At 30.9% G+C, this 16,151-nt stretch overlaps 6 protein-coding genes across 6 annotated transcripts; 4 read left to right on the forward strand and 2 right to left on the reverse strand.

The window, feature by feature from the left end:
• Window positions 1-457: 457 nt before the first annotated feature.
• Window positions 458-1,830, reverse strand: Nse4 (SMC5-SMC6 complex kleisin component Non-SMC element 1). Its single transcript, XM_076907513.1, has 7 exons — window positions 1,725-1,830; window positions 1,569-1,661; window positions 1,350-1,480; window positions 1,145-1,259; window positions 766-1,056; window positions 583-698; window positions 458-508 (listed from the first exon to the last, which is right to left on the reverse strand). The coding sequence occupies exons 1-7, from the start codon at window positions 1,828-1,830 to the stop codon at window positions 458-460; spliced, it is 903 nt and encodes a 300-aa protein (XP_076763628.1).
• A 246-nt stretch (window positions 1,831-2,076) lies between these two features.
• Lt (vacuolar protein sorting-associated protein light) lies at window positions 2,077-7,673 on the forward strand. Its single transcript, XM_076907551.1, has 15 exons — window positions 2,077-2,385; window positions 2,465-2,602; window positions 2,671-2,953; window positions 3,032-3,230; window positions 3,307-3,461; window positions 3,533-3,773; window positions 3,853-4,117; window positions 4,190-4,681; window positions 4,752-5,088; window positions 5,157-5,393; window positions 5,468-5,512; window positions 5,587-5,660; window positions 5,741-5,799; window positions 6,659-6,685; window positions 7,320-7,673. The coding sequence occupies exons 1-13, from the start codon at window positions 2,365-2,367 to the stop codon at window positions 5,792-5,794; spliced, it is 2,541 nt and encodes an 846-aa protein (XP_076763666.1). The 5' UTR covers window positions 2,077-2,364; the 3' UTR covers window positions 5,795-5,799; window positions 6,659-6,685; window positions 7,320-7,673.
• LOC143431029 (ciliogenesis-associated TTC17-interacting protein) lies at window positions 5,838-8,479 on the reverse strand. Its single transcript, XM_076907514.1, has 7 exons — window positions 8,410-8,479; window positions 7,300-7,543; window positions 6,972-7,230; window positions 6,558-6,842; window positions 6,391-6,481; window positions 6,039-6,285; window positions 5,838-5,976 (listed from the first exon to the last, which is right to left on the reverse strand). Exons 1-7 carry the CDS (start codon window positions 8,477-8,479, stop codon window positions 5,838-5,840), a joined length of 1,335 nt encoding a protein of 444 aa, XP_076763629.1.
• A 92-nt stretch (window positions 8,480-8,571) lies between these two features.
• On the forward strand, window positions 8,572-9,951 carry LOC143431052 (potassium/sodium hyperpolarization-activated cyclic nucleotide-gated channel 3-like). Its single transcript, XM_076907554.1, has 3 exons — window positions 8,572-8,961; window positions 9,047-9,271; window positions 9,338-9,951. The coding sequence occupies exons 1-3, from the start codon at window positions 8,693-8,695 to the stop codon at window positions 9,555-9,557; spliced, it is 714 nt and encodes a 237-aa protein (XP_076763669.1). The 5' UTR covers window positions 8,572-8,692; the 3' UTR covers window positions 9,558-9,951.
• LOC143431054 (uncharacterized) lies at window positions 9,628-10,151 on the forward strand. Its single transcript, XM_076907557.1, has 2 exons — window positions 9,628-9,741; window positions 9,820-10,151. Exon 2 carries the CDS (start codon window positions 9,829-9,831, stop codon window positions 10,042-10,044), a length of 216 nt encoding a protein of 71 aa, XP_076763672.1. The 5' UTR covers window positions 9,628-9,741; window positions 9,820-9,828; the 3' UTR covers window positions 10,045-10,151.
• LOC143431030 (potassium/sodium hyperpolarization-activated cyclic nucleotide-gated channel 2-like) lies at window positions 10,048-11,342 on the forward strand. The gene is made up of 7 exons (XM_076907515.1): window positions 10,048-10,282; window positions 10,354-10,455; window positions 10,532-10,653; window positions 10,696-10,698; window positions 10,749-10,968; window positions 11,021-11,174; window positions 11,228-11,342. The coding sequence occupies exons 1-7, from the start codon at window positions 10,150-10,152 to the stop codon at window positions 11,340-11,342; spliced, it is 849 nt and encodes a 282-aa protein (XP_076763630.1). The 5' UTR covers window positions 10,048-10,149.
• The last annotated feature ends 4,809 nt before the right edge of the window (window positions 11,343-16,151 follow it).

A 16,151-nucleotide genomic window follows, 5' to 3' on the forward strand; every position in this document is an offset into this window, starting at 1 on the left:
AGTTAGAAGATTGTTTTCCGTCGTACAAAAATTCACGAAAATGCATACAAATGTGTCGAAAACACACAAAACATCGTGAACATAATTAGTCGTGAATATTGTAGAAATTTATGGAATTTTGTTCATGGTGTTTTTGTTATTCATAGATCGAATCGATATCGTTATTATATATATATATATATATATCTCTAACATATACTTTAACATTACAGTATATGTTTGAAATTAATAAAAATTTTGCAAAAACGTGGATAAAAATATACTGTTTAAAAAGATCCTCTATTTTTGTAACTCGTTTGATTTAGGAAGGAAAAAAATTACAATTTTATTTCTAAGTACAAAAAATATATTTTTATCATTTTAATTACATCGAAATATCAAATTTCTAGGTAAATAATAATTAAACAATACTATTTTTATCTTAAACACAAATAATTATTTCGCGTGTGATACTTCATTAATCACACTCGATCATTGGTTTTTTTAATCTATAAATATCCTTCAGGATCTAAAACATACAATATTTATTTGACTTAAATTGATATTTAATTATATAATTTGAAAATGTAATAACTGTTTTACCTTCCATTGCTCCATATTTATATTAATAACATTTGGAATGTTCGGATTATCCTCTATAATCGTTTGAGACGTCGTAGCTTTAGGACGAGGTTGAATGCTTAATATTCCAAATGCGTCTGTTAACAAAATAATATTTGACAGATGAAATACATAATTCACGGAATCTAATAAAACTGTAATTACCTTTCATTATTTTTACTTTTCCATCACGAACGAGGAAGGATATTTGTAAAATATTCTCAATAGTTTTTCCAAAATCATTTGGGTGTAAAATGAATTTAAAAAAGTCAAGGGGTTTCTTATTGACTTTGTAATATCTGGAGATAAATTTGTTCATTCTCACAGTATGTTCTACACCTTCTTCTTTTTCCTCAATAGCTACAATATTTTCTGGTCTTTTTATTTGTGCTTGAGGTTCTCTGACTGTTGACTTTTTTCTCTTTATTTCCTTCTTTTCCAATGGTGCCAAAGTACCTGTGCAAATTATAACAATGAATAAATGCAGGTTTTGTTTCATTAATATTAATTATAAAAATTACAATGAAATCAAATCTTATGAAACCTAGAAGAGTCCTATATGATGCTGTTGTTTTAAAACTTTTTATAACGTCTGTTTCTAGAAGCGACCAATCTGGTGATTCTGATCCTGCATCAGGTAGTGGCTTCAAATGTTGCAGCTATATTAAATAGATACTATATATATATATATCAAATTCTTACGAAGATAATTGATAAAAGTAATATACTGTTGTCATTACGATACCTACTAGTTTTTGGGCAAATTCTGTTTGATCGTACGAGCATACTAATTTTTTAAATGATCGTGTGTAATATTTTAACACATTAGAAGATACGTTCATCATTTCTGAATCCAATAGTACTACTTCTTGATTAGATACTGAAAATAATATACACGTTAATGAAAATGAATATTTGAAGAGAATAAATTAGTGAATTGAAGTAAAATGATTTAGTAACTATCATACTCTTTTCATCTAGACTTATTTCAGAGTTTATCGTGTCTGTTTCTTGTATATACGATTCCAGTTGTTGCACGGTTGTATCGCTAACTGCATTTCCTGAAAATTTTCATTGAATATTATATTTATTTTTGTCATACATTAATTATTTAAAAATCTTACTCAAATATTCGGCTTTAGTTATAATTTTCCTTAAAGTTTCTTTGCGTTCTTGTGGCGATCGTAATATTGACGATGTTTCATTAGATTCCGAATTCTTTTTCGGCATTTTGTATTATTTTATATGTGTATATTTTATAACACTATAAGCATAAATATTGTCTAACTATATTATCAATATCACCGTACATTATAAAACGTGATTCGCATTTTCAGATGTTTTTGTAACTGCAAATTATAATTTATGAGCTACGTGATATGATTTACTATAGTAAGCAAATAATTAAGAACAATATTATTGTTGTGTTGTGCGACAACTACAAAACCTGTTAATCAACGAACCTAGTACTAACTGACGTTAACCTTTCATCACTGTAAAGTGAAGTAAGTAAGTAATGCTAATATTTACGAACCGAACTACTGTATTGGCATGATTGATCCTTTACAAAATTAATTCTCGGAATTATTTTGTAATGATTCTTTTATTGTATAAACTGATTTGAAGTGCGAGTAATTAGGAACGAGGAACGATCAAAATTCGTAATATACAATTGAAACATTTCAGGGAAAGTTTTGACGTGACAGTTCGTATTTCCGAACGTTGAACAAGGTTCTTTTCGCTCGAAAAGTTGAAGAGGCGGGCATGGAAAATACTTCGACCAAGGTATTAATTGATTTACTTTTAATAACAAAAGATGTTGGGCCGTTAACTGTGCAATGTTATTTTTTTTTTCTTTTTTTAGGAAGAGCAGAATAATCAGGATGATTCAGATTCGGAAATAGACGAGATTGAACCTAGACTTAAGTACGTCAGGATGAGAAACGATTTGGAACATATATTACAAAATGATGCAGCCAGTTGTATCGCAGTACATCCTAAGGTGAGAAATGTAACAGTATAATGGTCTAAACAAAAATTATTACTTATACTATTTTAATTTCTCTTTAGTTTCTATGCCTTGGCTCGCACTGGGGTATGATACATCTTTTAGATCATCAGGGAAATAACATACAATCTAAGAGCTTGCAAGCTCATACAGTTGCTGTGAATCAGATTTCTATAGACCAGAAAGGTGACTTTATCGCATCTTGCAGCGACGATGGGAAGGTTTTCATATATGGCCTTTACAGTACAGAGAACAATCATAACATGAGTATGGGTAGATTGGTTAAAAGTATAGCCATAGATCCAAATTACTACAAGAGCGGTAGTGGAAGAAGATTCATTACCGGTAGCTACTTTCTTCTGTGCATTTTATTTTTAAATACAATTAAAGCATTAACTGCTGAAAGATGAAAATTATTTTTAGGTGATGATAAATTGGTTTTGTATGAAAAAACCTTTTTATCCAGATTGAAATTAACTGTATTATGCGAGGCAGAAGGTGGAGTAAGGTCAGTGGCATGGATTGGACACTTTGTAGCCTGGGCATCTGATACTGGTGTTAGAGTTTATGATTTAAATGCCAGATGTTCATTGGGTCTCATTAAATGGACTAGATCTGCCGAGTAAGTAGGCAATTGATAAAAAATCATTTAAACATTTGGAAAATATTTGAATCGCATCATATAATGTCTCGTACAGCGCATTACCCGAACACTACAGATGTAATCTTCGATGGTCGGATGATAGAACATTACTAATTGGTTGGGTTGACATAGTAAGAATTTGTCAAATCAGAAAGAGGTCGATACAGGAGATGGTTAATAGAGATCTACCAGAATACGTGGTGGATCCAGGTAAACATTTTACATATAATATGTGATAAGTAAATTAGTAAATATTATAAGTAATAGAATTTTTATTTTAGTTTCAACATTTCAAGTGGATTTTTACATCTCTGGTATTGCACCTCTAGAAAATCAATTAGTATTATTGGGTTGCTTGAAAGAGTTGGATGAAAATGGAAAGAGTCAAAGACCAACATTACACGTTGTTGAACCAAAGTATCAGGATTTTTCTGTTGTCTGTGCGAATTCTCTTACACTACGCGGTTACAAAGAATACAGCTGTAATGATTATCATTTAGACTGTTTAATAGAAGAGAACAGGTATTTAATTTCTATCTAATGTACTATCTTAAAACCATTTTTTAAATATATATATATATATATATATATTTGTATTCAGGTTCTTTATTGTGAGCCCGAAAGATATCGTTGTAGCTAGTTTGTACGACGCAGACGATAGAATTGAGTGGTTATTAAGTCACGGAAAATTCGAACAAGCATTAGAAGCGGTAACATTAAATAACGGCAAAGACTGTAAGAAACACACTTTAATTAATGTTGGTCGTGTATATTTAGATCATTTACTAGCTTGTGGAAAATACGATGAAGCAGGGAAACTCTGTTTAAAAATTTTAGGAAAAGACAAAAAGTTATGGGAAGAAGAAGTTAATGTCGTTTTCTAAATTAATATTCCTTTTTCTATCATTTTCAATCCTGCTAATATCATTTTATTGCAGGTGTACAAATTTGCAAGAGTACACCAATTGCGGTCTATCTCTTCTTACCTTCCAAGAGGCGATGTTACATTAGATCCATTGATTTACGAAATGGTTCTTTATGAATATTTGAAAATGGATCCTGATGGATTTCTTCAACTAGTCAAAGAATGGTCCCCGAAATTGTATAATGTTGCAGCTGTCGTAAATGGTGTTTTGGAACACCTATTAGCTCATTATCAACGACAAAACGTAATGTTTGAAGCATTAGCCATTTTATATATTCACGATGGGAAATACGACAAAGCGTTAGCTATGTATTTAAAGTTGAGGCACAAAGATGTGTTTCTGCTTATCCAAAAATACCAATTGTACAATACTGTTTATGATATGATAGAGGGTTTAATGGATTTAGATGCAGAACGCGCTATACAATTTTTTCTAGAAAAAGATAGAGTATCGTCTGATATCGTTGTACAAAAATTACAGCATAATCATCGATATTTATATTTGGTAAGATTAAAAACATTACAATCTTCTGATCTATTTGTGTTAATTATACTTTAAAAGTGTCTTGTAACAGTATTTAGATGCATTAGACAAGAAGGATACAAAAGATTCGAAAGGCAAATACCATGGATTACTAGTCCGACTTTACGCTGATTATTCACGAGATAAATTATTACCACTTTTACGCCGCTCTGATAATTATCCGATACAAGAAACACTAGATATTTGTAGTCAACGAAAATTTTATCCAGAAATGGTATATTTACTGGGTAGAATTGGAAACACTTCTGAGGCTTTAGCCCTCATGACCAGAGAATTGAATGATATGGAAAGTGCAATCGCATTTTGTCAAGAGCACGATGATGAGGAACTGTGGAACGATCTCATCATTTATTCTCTAGATAAACCCAGTAAGTAAACGAAACCATTAATATATATTATAATTTCTTGTGTATTTAATTAAACTATTTCTTCTTAGCGGCCATCACATTTTTGCTACAAAAGATAGGCACATTTATTGATCCCAGACTAATGGTACAAAGAATAAATCCGTCTTTAGAAATTCCTGGTTTGAAGAAAGCTTTAGTTAAAATGATGTGTGATTATAATCTCCAAGTATCTGTACAGGAAGGTTGTAAGAAAATTTTGTCTAATGATTATTTTAATTTACACGAGAGGCTGGTTAGATGTCACCAAAAAGGAATATTTATAGATGGTTAGCATTAAACAATTGTCGCTTGAAAACAATTGTATTATTACGTTACTAACTATCGTATCTTTCTTTCCTAGATGACCAAATGTGTGGAGCTTGTCATAGGAAGATAATTGTGAGAGGTATGTATTAAAATGATATTAATTATGCAATGTTATTTTATAATCGTTTATTTTACTTATATTATTCGTTACAGAACCAAGAAATCTAGTTGTATTTTATTGTAAACATTCATTTCATGAAGATTGTTTACCAAACTTTCAAGTTGTGGTATGCATTTTAATATAATTTAACAAACACTTTTAAATCCGTATGTATCTTGAATTTTAGTTTGTACATATATATTTTAGGAAAATTGTGTTATATGTAATTCCCAAAAAGATACATCTCCTGGCAGAAAATGATACAGGTAAAATTTATAATGTAAAACAAAACATCTAGTCTTTGCTATTGTAATTTTTGTAATATTTGGTCAACGGTATAACACTTTGTGCACATTTTGGTTCCTTTTGATTGCGGAAATGCCTCGTGTACACTACTACTTGAAACAGATTCGAACTCATTCGAGCTCTTCGAGTAAATAGATCTTGTAGAATAGTCGGGATTCTGAAAGTGATCATTTTTTTGAACACTCTGTTCATTGCGTACGTTAAAATGCTTACACTCATCTGATGACTTTCCTCCATAAAAGATGTCGAGGAAATCTTCTCGATCGTGCTAGAATCAATGTAAAATCCACAAATATTGCACACAACATTCAAATTTCTTTCTGCTAACTGTGATATTAGACGAGCATCGGAATCTTCTTTCGATGAATTGGTCTCAAAGGCTAGTGGATCTTTGACAAATGCTTTAAAATGTTGTATCGTAAAGTCTATCACGTTTTCGGGTTTTACTGTGGAGACCAGTAAATTATAAAGGTATTATAAGGTATAGTGTGATCTGTTTAAGCGGAATATTATAAAAATTATAATGTCCCAGTAGTCGGGAAATAGATTACCAACTAACAGCATTTGAACGTAATCCGCAATTAGTTGTTTTATTTCGGGATGATCGGTTAAGTATTCTGTATGTTTAGCTATTTCGAAAGACTATTAATGGTATTAGATATATATTTTATTCTTATAAGTTATTTCGCAATAATGACAATTAATAATATTCACTTACTTTCATATCTAAGTATTTAGAAAACATTTCGATATCTTCTATCCAATAATTCTTTAATGGTTCTTCTATTTTTATTGTTTTACATGAACTTCTTGGATCAGCAAGAGGATTACTCTTCAGTATATATGGTATGTTCAGCCAATTATGTTTAAGTATTTTACCTTCTGGTGTTAGATATGTTCTTACAGTATTGATAATTTCACCTTCCTTTTGTGTTCGACGTTCGATTGTGTAAACGCTAGAAAAATGACCGTCTAATTCCATATGTTCAGCAGGAGTACATATCTGTAGTGAAAAATGTCTTGTTATCCAAATTCAATAATACATTGATTAGCAGCAGTCCCATGAAACGAAAGGTGGAATTTAATTGTTTAATAATTTAATATGTATTTATCATTTTATCTTATTTCTTACATAATCAGATACAGCAAGATCTGCATCCATGGTAATACTTTGAAAAGATAATGTTCCTTCATAATTCATAAGTGCTAAATGTCGCATAAGCAATATATTTACTCCTTCGGTTATTAGTTTACTATTAACATGAAAGGGTAAGTCCTTAGTTTTCGTAGAGTTGTCGCATGGACAGGTGCGTATTAATTGTACATGATAAAAATTGTCTTTGGTACCTATAAAAATTATCTTTTCATGCAAGCCATCATCGTGCACGAATCTGTAACGTTACACGTCAAATTACATTTGGTGAAAGTATAGAAACTTAAATTTATCGAAATCAATATACTCCGTTCTCTTTTCTTCTAGGCAGTGGAATTTCGACGTTACCGTGCTGATAACTTTTGACCCACCGAAATGACCATCAACGGACATCGAAGATTGAACATGGACTAAAAATTCCTGACCCTCTGGTCCGATAGATTCTACCAGAATACAATAACATCCTATTGGGTTTGTGTCCTTTATAGATTTATTTTTTAAGCAGATCATCAAGGACTCTCGGAAGCATAACGCCTCTCGTTTTATGTGGTCTGTGGAATTATAAAAAAGAGGAATTATGCTATCTAAGAAATGTGATGTAATATTATTTTGAACAAAGATTTACCGTTTGGTGAAGGAAACGAACATATGCGGAGCATTAAAAAATACACATTCCACATATGATTTATTTCTCTCTAACGACGAATAAATTTACTGATTTTGTACATTATATATTTTTCTATGTTAGATATATATACATACACTTTTAATGGATATCTGTTTGTTTTATTTATTAGAATATCTTTATTCGTTGTTGGAGAAATTTATCTAGACAAATTATTTACATGGAATTTTGGATTTTTACAGATATTTATCTGCAGAATTTTTAGGCATTTTGTTACCAATAGACAATTGGTTTGCTTAAAATAGATCAGTTATAAATTTATAATTTGCTGTACATAGTAATGTACACACTGAGATTTAAAAATGAAATTATTTTACAATAACACAGTTGTTATAAATAGTGGATAATTGCCCGGGGAAGATTTTTTACAGATTTATACATTAATATGTACGGTAAGAAATTTGCCATGTTGCTATGACATATAATATTTTGTATTTTATACAACAAGGTGCCATTATTGTATAAAATCATTTTCGTACATTCTGTGGTACTTACGAAATCCCATCAGAACATTATTACTTATCTATTTATATTACATTTAAAACCAAAATATTTTATCTAGGTCTCCATGTAAATATTACTTGTAAATTACAACATAGAATAATTTTAATATGTAAAATACAACTAATACATAAATTTTTCACGTCATTTAAAAAGCTAGACTTTTCTATGGCAAATTATTAATTAGAGTGTTCGATTTATTTATTAAAATGACAAAAAATATTAATTTACCTGTTAAAGACTCAGGTATGCAGTTTTGAATATTGAATAGCTTGCAGGGAATTTCTTTTTCATTTTGCATTTCAGCTAATGTGTCAAGTATGATGTGTGTGTGTGTGTGTGTGTGTGTGTGTGTGTGTGGGTATATTTTTAAACATTTAACTTTGAAAAAAAACAAAGGAAAGTTAATGTTATTTAACAACATTTTTATTTGGACATAACTTCTCTGTAAATATACATCGTACTCTTAGAAACGTTGTAATTTCACACATTATTTTCATTTAAGAAATATAAAATGACAGATAAACCAAAATTACCAAAGAGACGATTAGATGTTCATATCTGCGAGCTACCAAAAACATCTGAGAGTAATTTACCAAAATTACCACCGAACGCGAAATTCTATACTCGCTGGAAAAGAAGCTTTCAAAAACTTTTCCTTGTTTCTATATATCATCCGTTAACGCGAATTTTCTTACGTAGTTATGCTGCAATTGCTTTTGAGAAAAGACGGCATGGACGTTCTTCATTTTGGTGGATAATACACCCTTGCAGTCATTTAAGGTAACATTACTTTTCGAACCTTTATTATTATAATTAAAATATTTGTTATTTGCTGACCCATGTAAGCTACAATATATTTGCGCAGGTACTACTGGGACATTATAATGACGTTTACATTACTGTATACATTCATTACGGTACCATACATACTAGCATTTCATAGAATAGCCAAAAGCTCTGCTCCGGAAAGTTGGAATACAGTGTATCCTGCGTACATAATTTGTATATTCGACATTATTCTCAATTTTATAACTGGATATACATCACAAAATGGCCATGAAATTTTTCTGGATCCATTCTCGATAATAGAGTAATCTGGTGATTTATTTTCAATCTTTTCAAGTTAATAAAATATTTGAATATTTATTTTTCACAGGCATTACATGACAGGATATTTTTTAGTCGATTTTGTGTCTTCAGTTCCGTATACTTGGTTTTATCAGGCTTCTATTTTACCTCCTGGTCCCAATGCAAATTCCATCTTATTGATTCCTGAGTTTTTACTAATTTTTAAAATTTTGCGTATAAACACTTTTCGTTTCTACATCAAACAAATAATTTTAGTAAGAAACGATAACAAAAATAAGCGAAATTGAAGGAAAGATCATTTAATTATTGACAAATAATCTGATACTTGTACTTTAGAATTTTTCAATTTCTCATGCTGAAGAAAAGGCAATCTGGTTAGCATTTTTGTTACTGTTAATATTTCATTGGTGCAGTTGTGCAACACATGCCTTCCCATTTCTTATTGCACATATAGTTGGTGAAACCAAGGAGGTACATTAAATTGCTCTAGTTTAACCATGTACAATTTAAACAGGAGAGGAAAAAATAATAACATTACAATTATTACAGGAAGCAGATATGTATTTGATTACTACCGATCTATATAAACAATCTGATTCAAGGATTTATTTAATATACTTCCATATGGGTATGAGTCATTTCTTTGGTTCCAGTTTTGTAGAATTTGATTCTTTAGGTAAATCAGACGTGATAATACGATGTATTATATTATTATTTGGAAGAGGATGTATTATTTATCTTGTTGGTAATCCATTTATCTTGATTTTTCACTAGTTATTTGTTGAAGTAACTTTTTAATCATTCTTATGTATCACGATAGTGATAGTTTTGCAACTAATTCAATCAGCCGCTGAACCAGAATTAAAGTATCAACGAATTATGTATCAAGTCAAAGAATACATTCGTGACAAGAAACTTCCAGAAAATCTGAAGAATAAACTTATTACTTATTACGAGTACCGCTTTCAAGGCAGCTATTTTAAAGAAAATGCAATATCAGGGACTTTATCAAGTTAGTTTTCAAACTGCAGAGTACCTTTAATGTCATAACTTTATCCTATATAAATCTGTAATCATGTTTAGACCATTTGAATCAAGAAATACTAATTCATAGTAGCCGTGGGTTATTAGAAACTGCAACTATTTTACACTTTTTACCTCGTTATGTTATTGGAAATCTAATGGGTAAAATACACTGAAATATACAAGTTTTACTTTTAAACAATCTTCAGTCTTCTGCTATGATTGTAAATATTTGTAGGAGTTTTAAAACCAGTCATTTACCTCAACAAAGATATCATATACAAAAGTGAAACTCAAGGCGATTGTATGTTTTTTATTGTCAGTGGAACCGTCGCACTTATTACCTTCAATGGAAAAGAAGTATGTGCACTTATTCAATATCGATATCCATAAACATTGTAGAGTGTTTTCCCTCTTCTAAAAAATTACAGAAAGCAATTTTTTTTTTTTACCAGATATGTCATGAGGAAGATGGAGGATACTTTGGTGAAGCAGCTTTAATATTTCCAGACAGGAGGAGATTAGAATCAGTAATTGCGTTAGAAGTATGTGAATTATTGTGCTTAAATCGTCGTGATTTTAAACGTATGTTTCCTTCATCGTCAACTTTTTACAAGAGATTAGAAAATGTTGCTAAAGAAAGATACGAACATATCAATGAATTAATAAACATTAGTGAAAAGGTTAATTCAGATGAAAATACATTTAATGTAACCTGAAATAATAGCTATAATAATAAATATTCGACAATTATTCACTTCTATTGATTTTTATCCATTTTTATCGAATTACATTCCATTTCATTCAATTTTACATTTGAAAAAATATTCACGAGCAACTGGCGCCATCTCGCAGCAAAGTGCCCAAACTGGTCGCACATCGTTACCGACAGCGAAGTAAACTATTCAACGACCCGTGGCGCCATCTCTGTGAGAAACGCTGAAACTACTCGCCGTTTAGTTTCACCGTTTCTCACAGAGATGGCGCCAGTGGCGCTGTTTGCGCGCAAAAATTTAAAAAATGATTGGAAACTTCAAAACCAATTATAACATAAAATAAAGGAAAAAACGAGATGTTTACTACACCAAACGCAATAGAATACATTAATTAATAATATGTAGCGCATAGAAAAGCCAATGAATTAGCAATTACATCAGTAGAAGTAACATACATAATTAAACACCTTTAATACAAGATGATACGTGTTAGAAAGGATGTTTGTTAATTCTATTCGCGTAATTAATTATGGGAGGGCCTATTCTATTAACAAATCCACGAATTTTAATTAGAAACCATATTTAGTCCAATATAAAGCAAATAATACGATGTTACCATAAGTAATCACAGTTAATGCATTACGGATTGAATAAAATACACTCCACATTAATTAACTAACGCAATCTAAATGATTTAGTCTGCTAAAAGTCTCCTTTCGCTCTCTATTTAATAATATAATTAATTTTAAAGGTTTCATTAAGTTTTTAAATTTTTGCGCGCAAACAGCGCCGCTGGCGCCATCTCTGTGAGAAACGCTGAAACTACTCGCCGTTTAGTTTCACCGTTTCTCACAGAGATGGCGCCAGTGGCGCTGTTTGGGCGCAAAAATTTAAAAAATGATTCGAAACTTCAAAACCAATTATAACATAAAATAAAGGGAAAAATGAGATGTTTACTACACCAAACGCAATAGAATACATTAATTAATAATATGTAGCGCATGGAAAAGCCAATTAATTAGCAATTACAACAGTAGAAGTAACATACATAATTAAACACCTTTAATACAAGATGATACGTGTTAGAAAGGATGTTTGTTAATTCTATTCGCGTAATTAATTATGGGAGGGCCTATTCTATTAACAAATCCACGAATTTTAATTAGAAACCATATTTAGTCCAATATAAAGCAAATAATACGATGTTACCATAAGTAATCACAGTTAATGCATTACGGATTGAATAAAATACACTCCACATTAATTAACTAACGCAATCTAAATGATTTAGTCTGCTAAAAGTCTCCTTTCGCTCTCTATTTAATAATATAATTAATTTTAAAGGTTTCATTAAGTTTTTAAATTTTTGCGCGCAAACAGCGCCGCTGGCGCCATCTCTGTGGGAAACGCTGAAACTACTCGCCGTTTAGTTTCACCGTTTCTCACAGAGATGGCGCCAGTGGCGCTGTTTGGGCGCAAAAATTTAAAAAATGATTCGAAACTTCAAAACCAATTATAACATAAAATAAAGGGAAAAATGGGATGTTTACTACACCAAACGCAATAGAATACATTAATTAATAATATGTAGCGCATGGAAAAGCCAATTAATTAGCAATTACATCAGTAGAAGTAAGATACATAATTAAACACATTTAATACAAGATGATACGTGTTACAAAGGATGTTTGTTAATTCTATTCGCGTAATTAATTATGGGAGGGCCTATTCTATTAACAAATCCACGAATTTTAATTAGAAACCATATTTAGTCCAATATAAAGCAAATAATACGATGTTACCATAAGTAATCACAGTTAATGCATTACGGATTGAATAAAATACACTCCACATTAATTAACTCACGCAATCTAAATGATTTAGTCTGCTAAAAGTCTCCTTTCGCTCTCTATTTAATAATATAATTAATTTTAAAGGTTTCATTAAGTTTTTAAATTTTTGCGCGCAAACAGCGCCGCTGGCGCCATCTCTGTGAGAAACGCTGAAACTACTCGCCGTTTAGTTTCACCGTTTCTCACAGAGATGGCGCCAGTGGCGCTGTTTGGGCGCAAAAATTTAAAAAATGATTCGAAACTTCAAAACCAATTATAACATAAAATAAAGGGAAAAATGAGATGTTTACTACACCAAACGCAATAGAATACATTAATTAATAATATGTAGCGCATGGAAAAGCCAATTAATTAGCAATTACAACAGTAGAAGTAACATACATAATTAAACACCTTTAATACAAGATGATACGTGTTAGAAAGGATGTTTGTTAATTCTATTCGCGTAATTAACTATGGGAGGGAATATTCTATTAATAAATACGGGAATTTTAATTAGGAACTATATTTAGTCCAATATAAAGCAAATAATACGATGTTACCATAAGTAATCACAGTTAATGCATTACGGATCGAATAAAATATAATCCACATTAATTAACTAACGCAATCTAAACGATTTAGTCTGCTAAAAGTCTCCTTTCGCTCGCTATTTAATAATATAATTAATTTTGAAGGTTTCATTCAGTTTTTAAATTTTTGCGCGCAAACAGCGCCGCTGGCGCCATCTCTGTGAGAATCTCTGAAACTAAACGGCGAGTAGTTTCAGCGTTTCTCACAGAGATGGCGCCAGTGGCGCTGTTTGGGCGCAAAAATTTAAAAAATGATTCGAAACTTCAAAACCAATTATAACATAAAATAAAGGGAAAAATGAGATGTTTACTACACCAAACGCAATAGAATACATTAATTAATAATATGTAGCGCATGGAAAAGCCAATTAATTAGCAATTACAACAGTAGAAGTAACATACATAATTAAACACCTTTAATACAAGATGATACGTGTTAGAAAGGATGTTTGTTAATTCTATTCGCGTAATTAATTATGGGAGGGAATATTCTATTAATAAATACAGGAATTTTAATTAGAAACTATATTTAGTCCAATATAAAGCAAATAATACGATGTTACCATAAGTAATCACAGTTAATGCATTACGGATTGAATAAAATACACTCCACATTAATTAACTCACGCAATCTAAATGATTTAGTCTGCTAAAAGTCTCCTTTCGCTCTCTATTTAATAATATAATTAATTTTAAAGGTTTCATTAAGTTTTTAAATTTTTGCGCGCAAACAGCGCCGCTGGCGCCATCTCTGTGAGAAACGCTGAAACTACTCGCCGTTTAGTTTCACCGTTTCTCACAGAGATGGCGCCAGTGGCGCTGTTTGGGCGCAAAAATTTAAAAAATGATTGGAAACTTCAAAACCAATTATAACATAAAATAAAGGGAAAAATGGGATGTTTACTACACCAAACGCAATAGAATACATTAATTAATAATATGTAGTGCATGGAAAAGCCAATTAATTAGCAATTACATCAGTAGAAGTAAGATACATAATTAAACACATTTAATACAAGATGATACGTGTTACAAAGGATGTTTGTTAATTCTATTCGCGTAATTAATTATGGGAGGGCCTATTCTATTAACAAATCCACGAATTTTAATTAGAAACCATATTTAGTCCAATATAAAGCAAATAATACGATGTTACCATAAGTAATCACAGTTAATGCATTACGGATTGAATAAAATACACTCCACATTAATTAACTAACGCAATCTAAATGATTTAGTCTGCTAAAAGTCTCCTTTCGCTCTCTATTTAATAATATAATTAATTTTAAAGGTTTCATTAAGTTTTTAAATTTTTGCGCGCAAACAGCGCCGCTGGCGCCATCTCTGTGAGAAACGCTGAAACTACTCGCCGTTTAGTTTCACCGTTTCTCACAGAGATGGCGCCAGTGGCGCTGTTTGGGCGCAAAAATTTAAAAAATGATTCGAAACTTCAAAACCAATTATAACATAAAATAAAGGGAAAAATGAGATGTTTACTACACCAAACGCAATAGAATACATTAATTAATAATATGTAGCGCATGGAAAAGCCAATTAATTAGCAATTACAACAGTAGAAGTAACATACATAATTAAACACCTTTAATACAAGATGATACGTGTTAGAAAGGATGTTTGTTAATTCTATTCGCGTAATTAACTATGGGAGGGAATATTCTATTAATAAATACGGGAATTTTAATTAGGAACTATATTTAGTCCAATATAAAGCAAATAATACGATGTTACCATAAGTAATCACAGTTAATGCATTACGGATCGAATAAAATATAATCCACATTAATTAACTAACGCAATCTAAACGATTTAGTCTGCTAAAAGTCTCCTTTCGCTCGCTATTTAATAATATAATTAATTTTGAAGGTTTCATTCAGTTTTTAAATTTTTGCGCGCAAACAGCGCCGCTGGCGCCATCTCTGTGAGAATCTCTGAAACTAAACGGCGAGTAGTTTCAGCGTTTCTCACAGAGATGGCGCCACCGGCGCTGACTGCGCGCGAAAATTTAAAAGTTTATTAAGAATTTTAAAATTTATTATATTATTAAAAATCGCAAAGTATAAAATGTTTAGTACATTAAGTGGAATTGATTACGTTAGTTAACAATAAATAATAAATATATTTGAGTAAATCAGCAATTATAACAGTGGAAGTAACAAACTTAATTAAACACCTATAATACAGGAGGATACTTTTGTTATTTCTATTCTATTAATGAAGTATAAGAGGCCTCATTGTATTAAAGGGCGGTGCAGTTTGAATGAAGAATGCAATTTTGTAAAATGGAAAATAACTAATATGATGATACTCTGTAAACTGTCAAAGTTAATTTGGTTTAAAAGCGATGAAAATTATGAGTACTTTTACCGATGTAGCACTAAATAAAATGAATGTAATTAAAATATATGTTGAATATATCAGATAGTAATTTGCGGGATAATAAACGTGGATAAATTAGTTTCGACTAGACCAATTTCTAACCTGGACACGTGTTATTCCGTGGACATGCGTGCAATACACTGTTAGAACAAAAACTATTGTTTCTAGAATATAAAAGTTATGTTAATTCCAAAGATAGATGTTGTTGGTTATGCGAAGTCTCCAATGAAATAAAAGATACACGATTGATGTGGTGGTAATTTTTTTTGCTGGCTAATCGAGAATGAAAATAAAAATAATGTACCAATTTGTTTGTTGCA

This window comes from Xylocopa sonorina, chromosome 16 (genome assembly GCF_050948175.1).
Source record: "Xylocopa sonorina isolate GNS202 chromosome 16, iyXylSono1_principal, whole genome shotgun sequence".
Classification (NCBI taxonomy): Eukaryota; Metazoa; Arthropoda; class Insecta; order Hymenoptera; family Apidae; genus Xylocopa; species Xylocopa sonorina.

Bases quoted from the DNA above. Each gene is read 5' to 3' on its own strand.
- LOC143431054 (XM_076907557.1), top strand. From the start codon at position 9,829: ATGTATTTGATTACTACCGATCTATATAAACAATCTGATTCAAGGATT.
- LOC143431029 (XM_076907514.1), bottom strand. From the start codon at position 8,479: ATGCAAAATGAAAAAGAAATTCCCTGCAAGCTATTCAATATTCAAAAC. The intron at 7,231-7,299 runs GTATATTGATTT...GTAACGTTACAG, and splicing joins CTAGAAGAAAAGAGAACGGA to ATTCGTGCACGATGATGGCT. The intron at 6,286-6,390 runs GTAATCTATTTC...TGGTCTCCACAG, and splicing joins CGTTCAAATGCTGTTAGTTG to TAAAACCCGAAAACGTGATA.
- LOC143431030 (XM_076907515.1), top strand. From the start codon at position 10,150: ATGTATCAAGTCAAAGAATACATTCGTGACAAGAAACTTCCAGAAAAT. The intron at 10,969-11,020 runs GTGAAAAGGTTA...CTGAAATAATAG, and splicing joins CAATGAATTAATAAACATTA to CTATAATAATAAATATTCGA. The intron at 11,175-11,227 runs GTTACCGACAGC...CATCTCTGTGAG, and splicing joins GCCCAAACTGGTCGCACATC to AAACGCTGAAACTACTCGCC.
- LOC143431052 (XM_076907554.1), top strand. From the start codon at position 8,693: ATGACAGATAAACCAAAATTACCAAAGAGACGATTAGATGTTCATATC. The intron at 8,962-9,046 runs GTAACATTACTT...ATATTTGCGCAG, and splicing joins CACCCTTGCAGTCATTTAAG to GTACTACTGGGACATTATAA. The intron at 9,272-9,337 runs GTAATCTGGTGA...TATTTTTCACAG, and splicing joins GATCCATTCTCGATAATAGA to GCATTACATGACAGGATATT.
- Nse4 (XM_076907513.1), bottom strand. From the start codon at position 1,830: ATGCCGAAAAAGAATTCGGAATCTAATGAAACATCGTCAATATTACGA. The intron at 1,481-1,568 runs GTATGATAGTTA...TATTATTTTCAG, and splicing joins AATAAGTCTAGATGAAAAGA to TATCTAATCAAGAAGTAGTA. The intron at 1,260-1,349 runs GTAGGTATCGTA...TATTTAATATAG, and splicing joins CAGAATTTGCCCAAAAACTA to CTGCAACATTTGAAGCCACT.
- Lt (XM_076907551.1), top strand. From the start codon at position 2,365: ATGGAAAATACTTCGACCAAG. The intron at 2,954-3,031 runs GTAGCTACTTTC...AATTATTTTTAG, and splicing joins TGGAAGAAGATTCATTACCG to GTGATGATAAATTGGTTTTG. The intron at 5,513-5,586 runs GTATGTATTAAA...TATTCGTTACAG, and splicing joins TAGGAAGATAATTGTGAGAG to AACCAAGAAATCTAGTTGTA.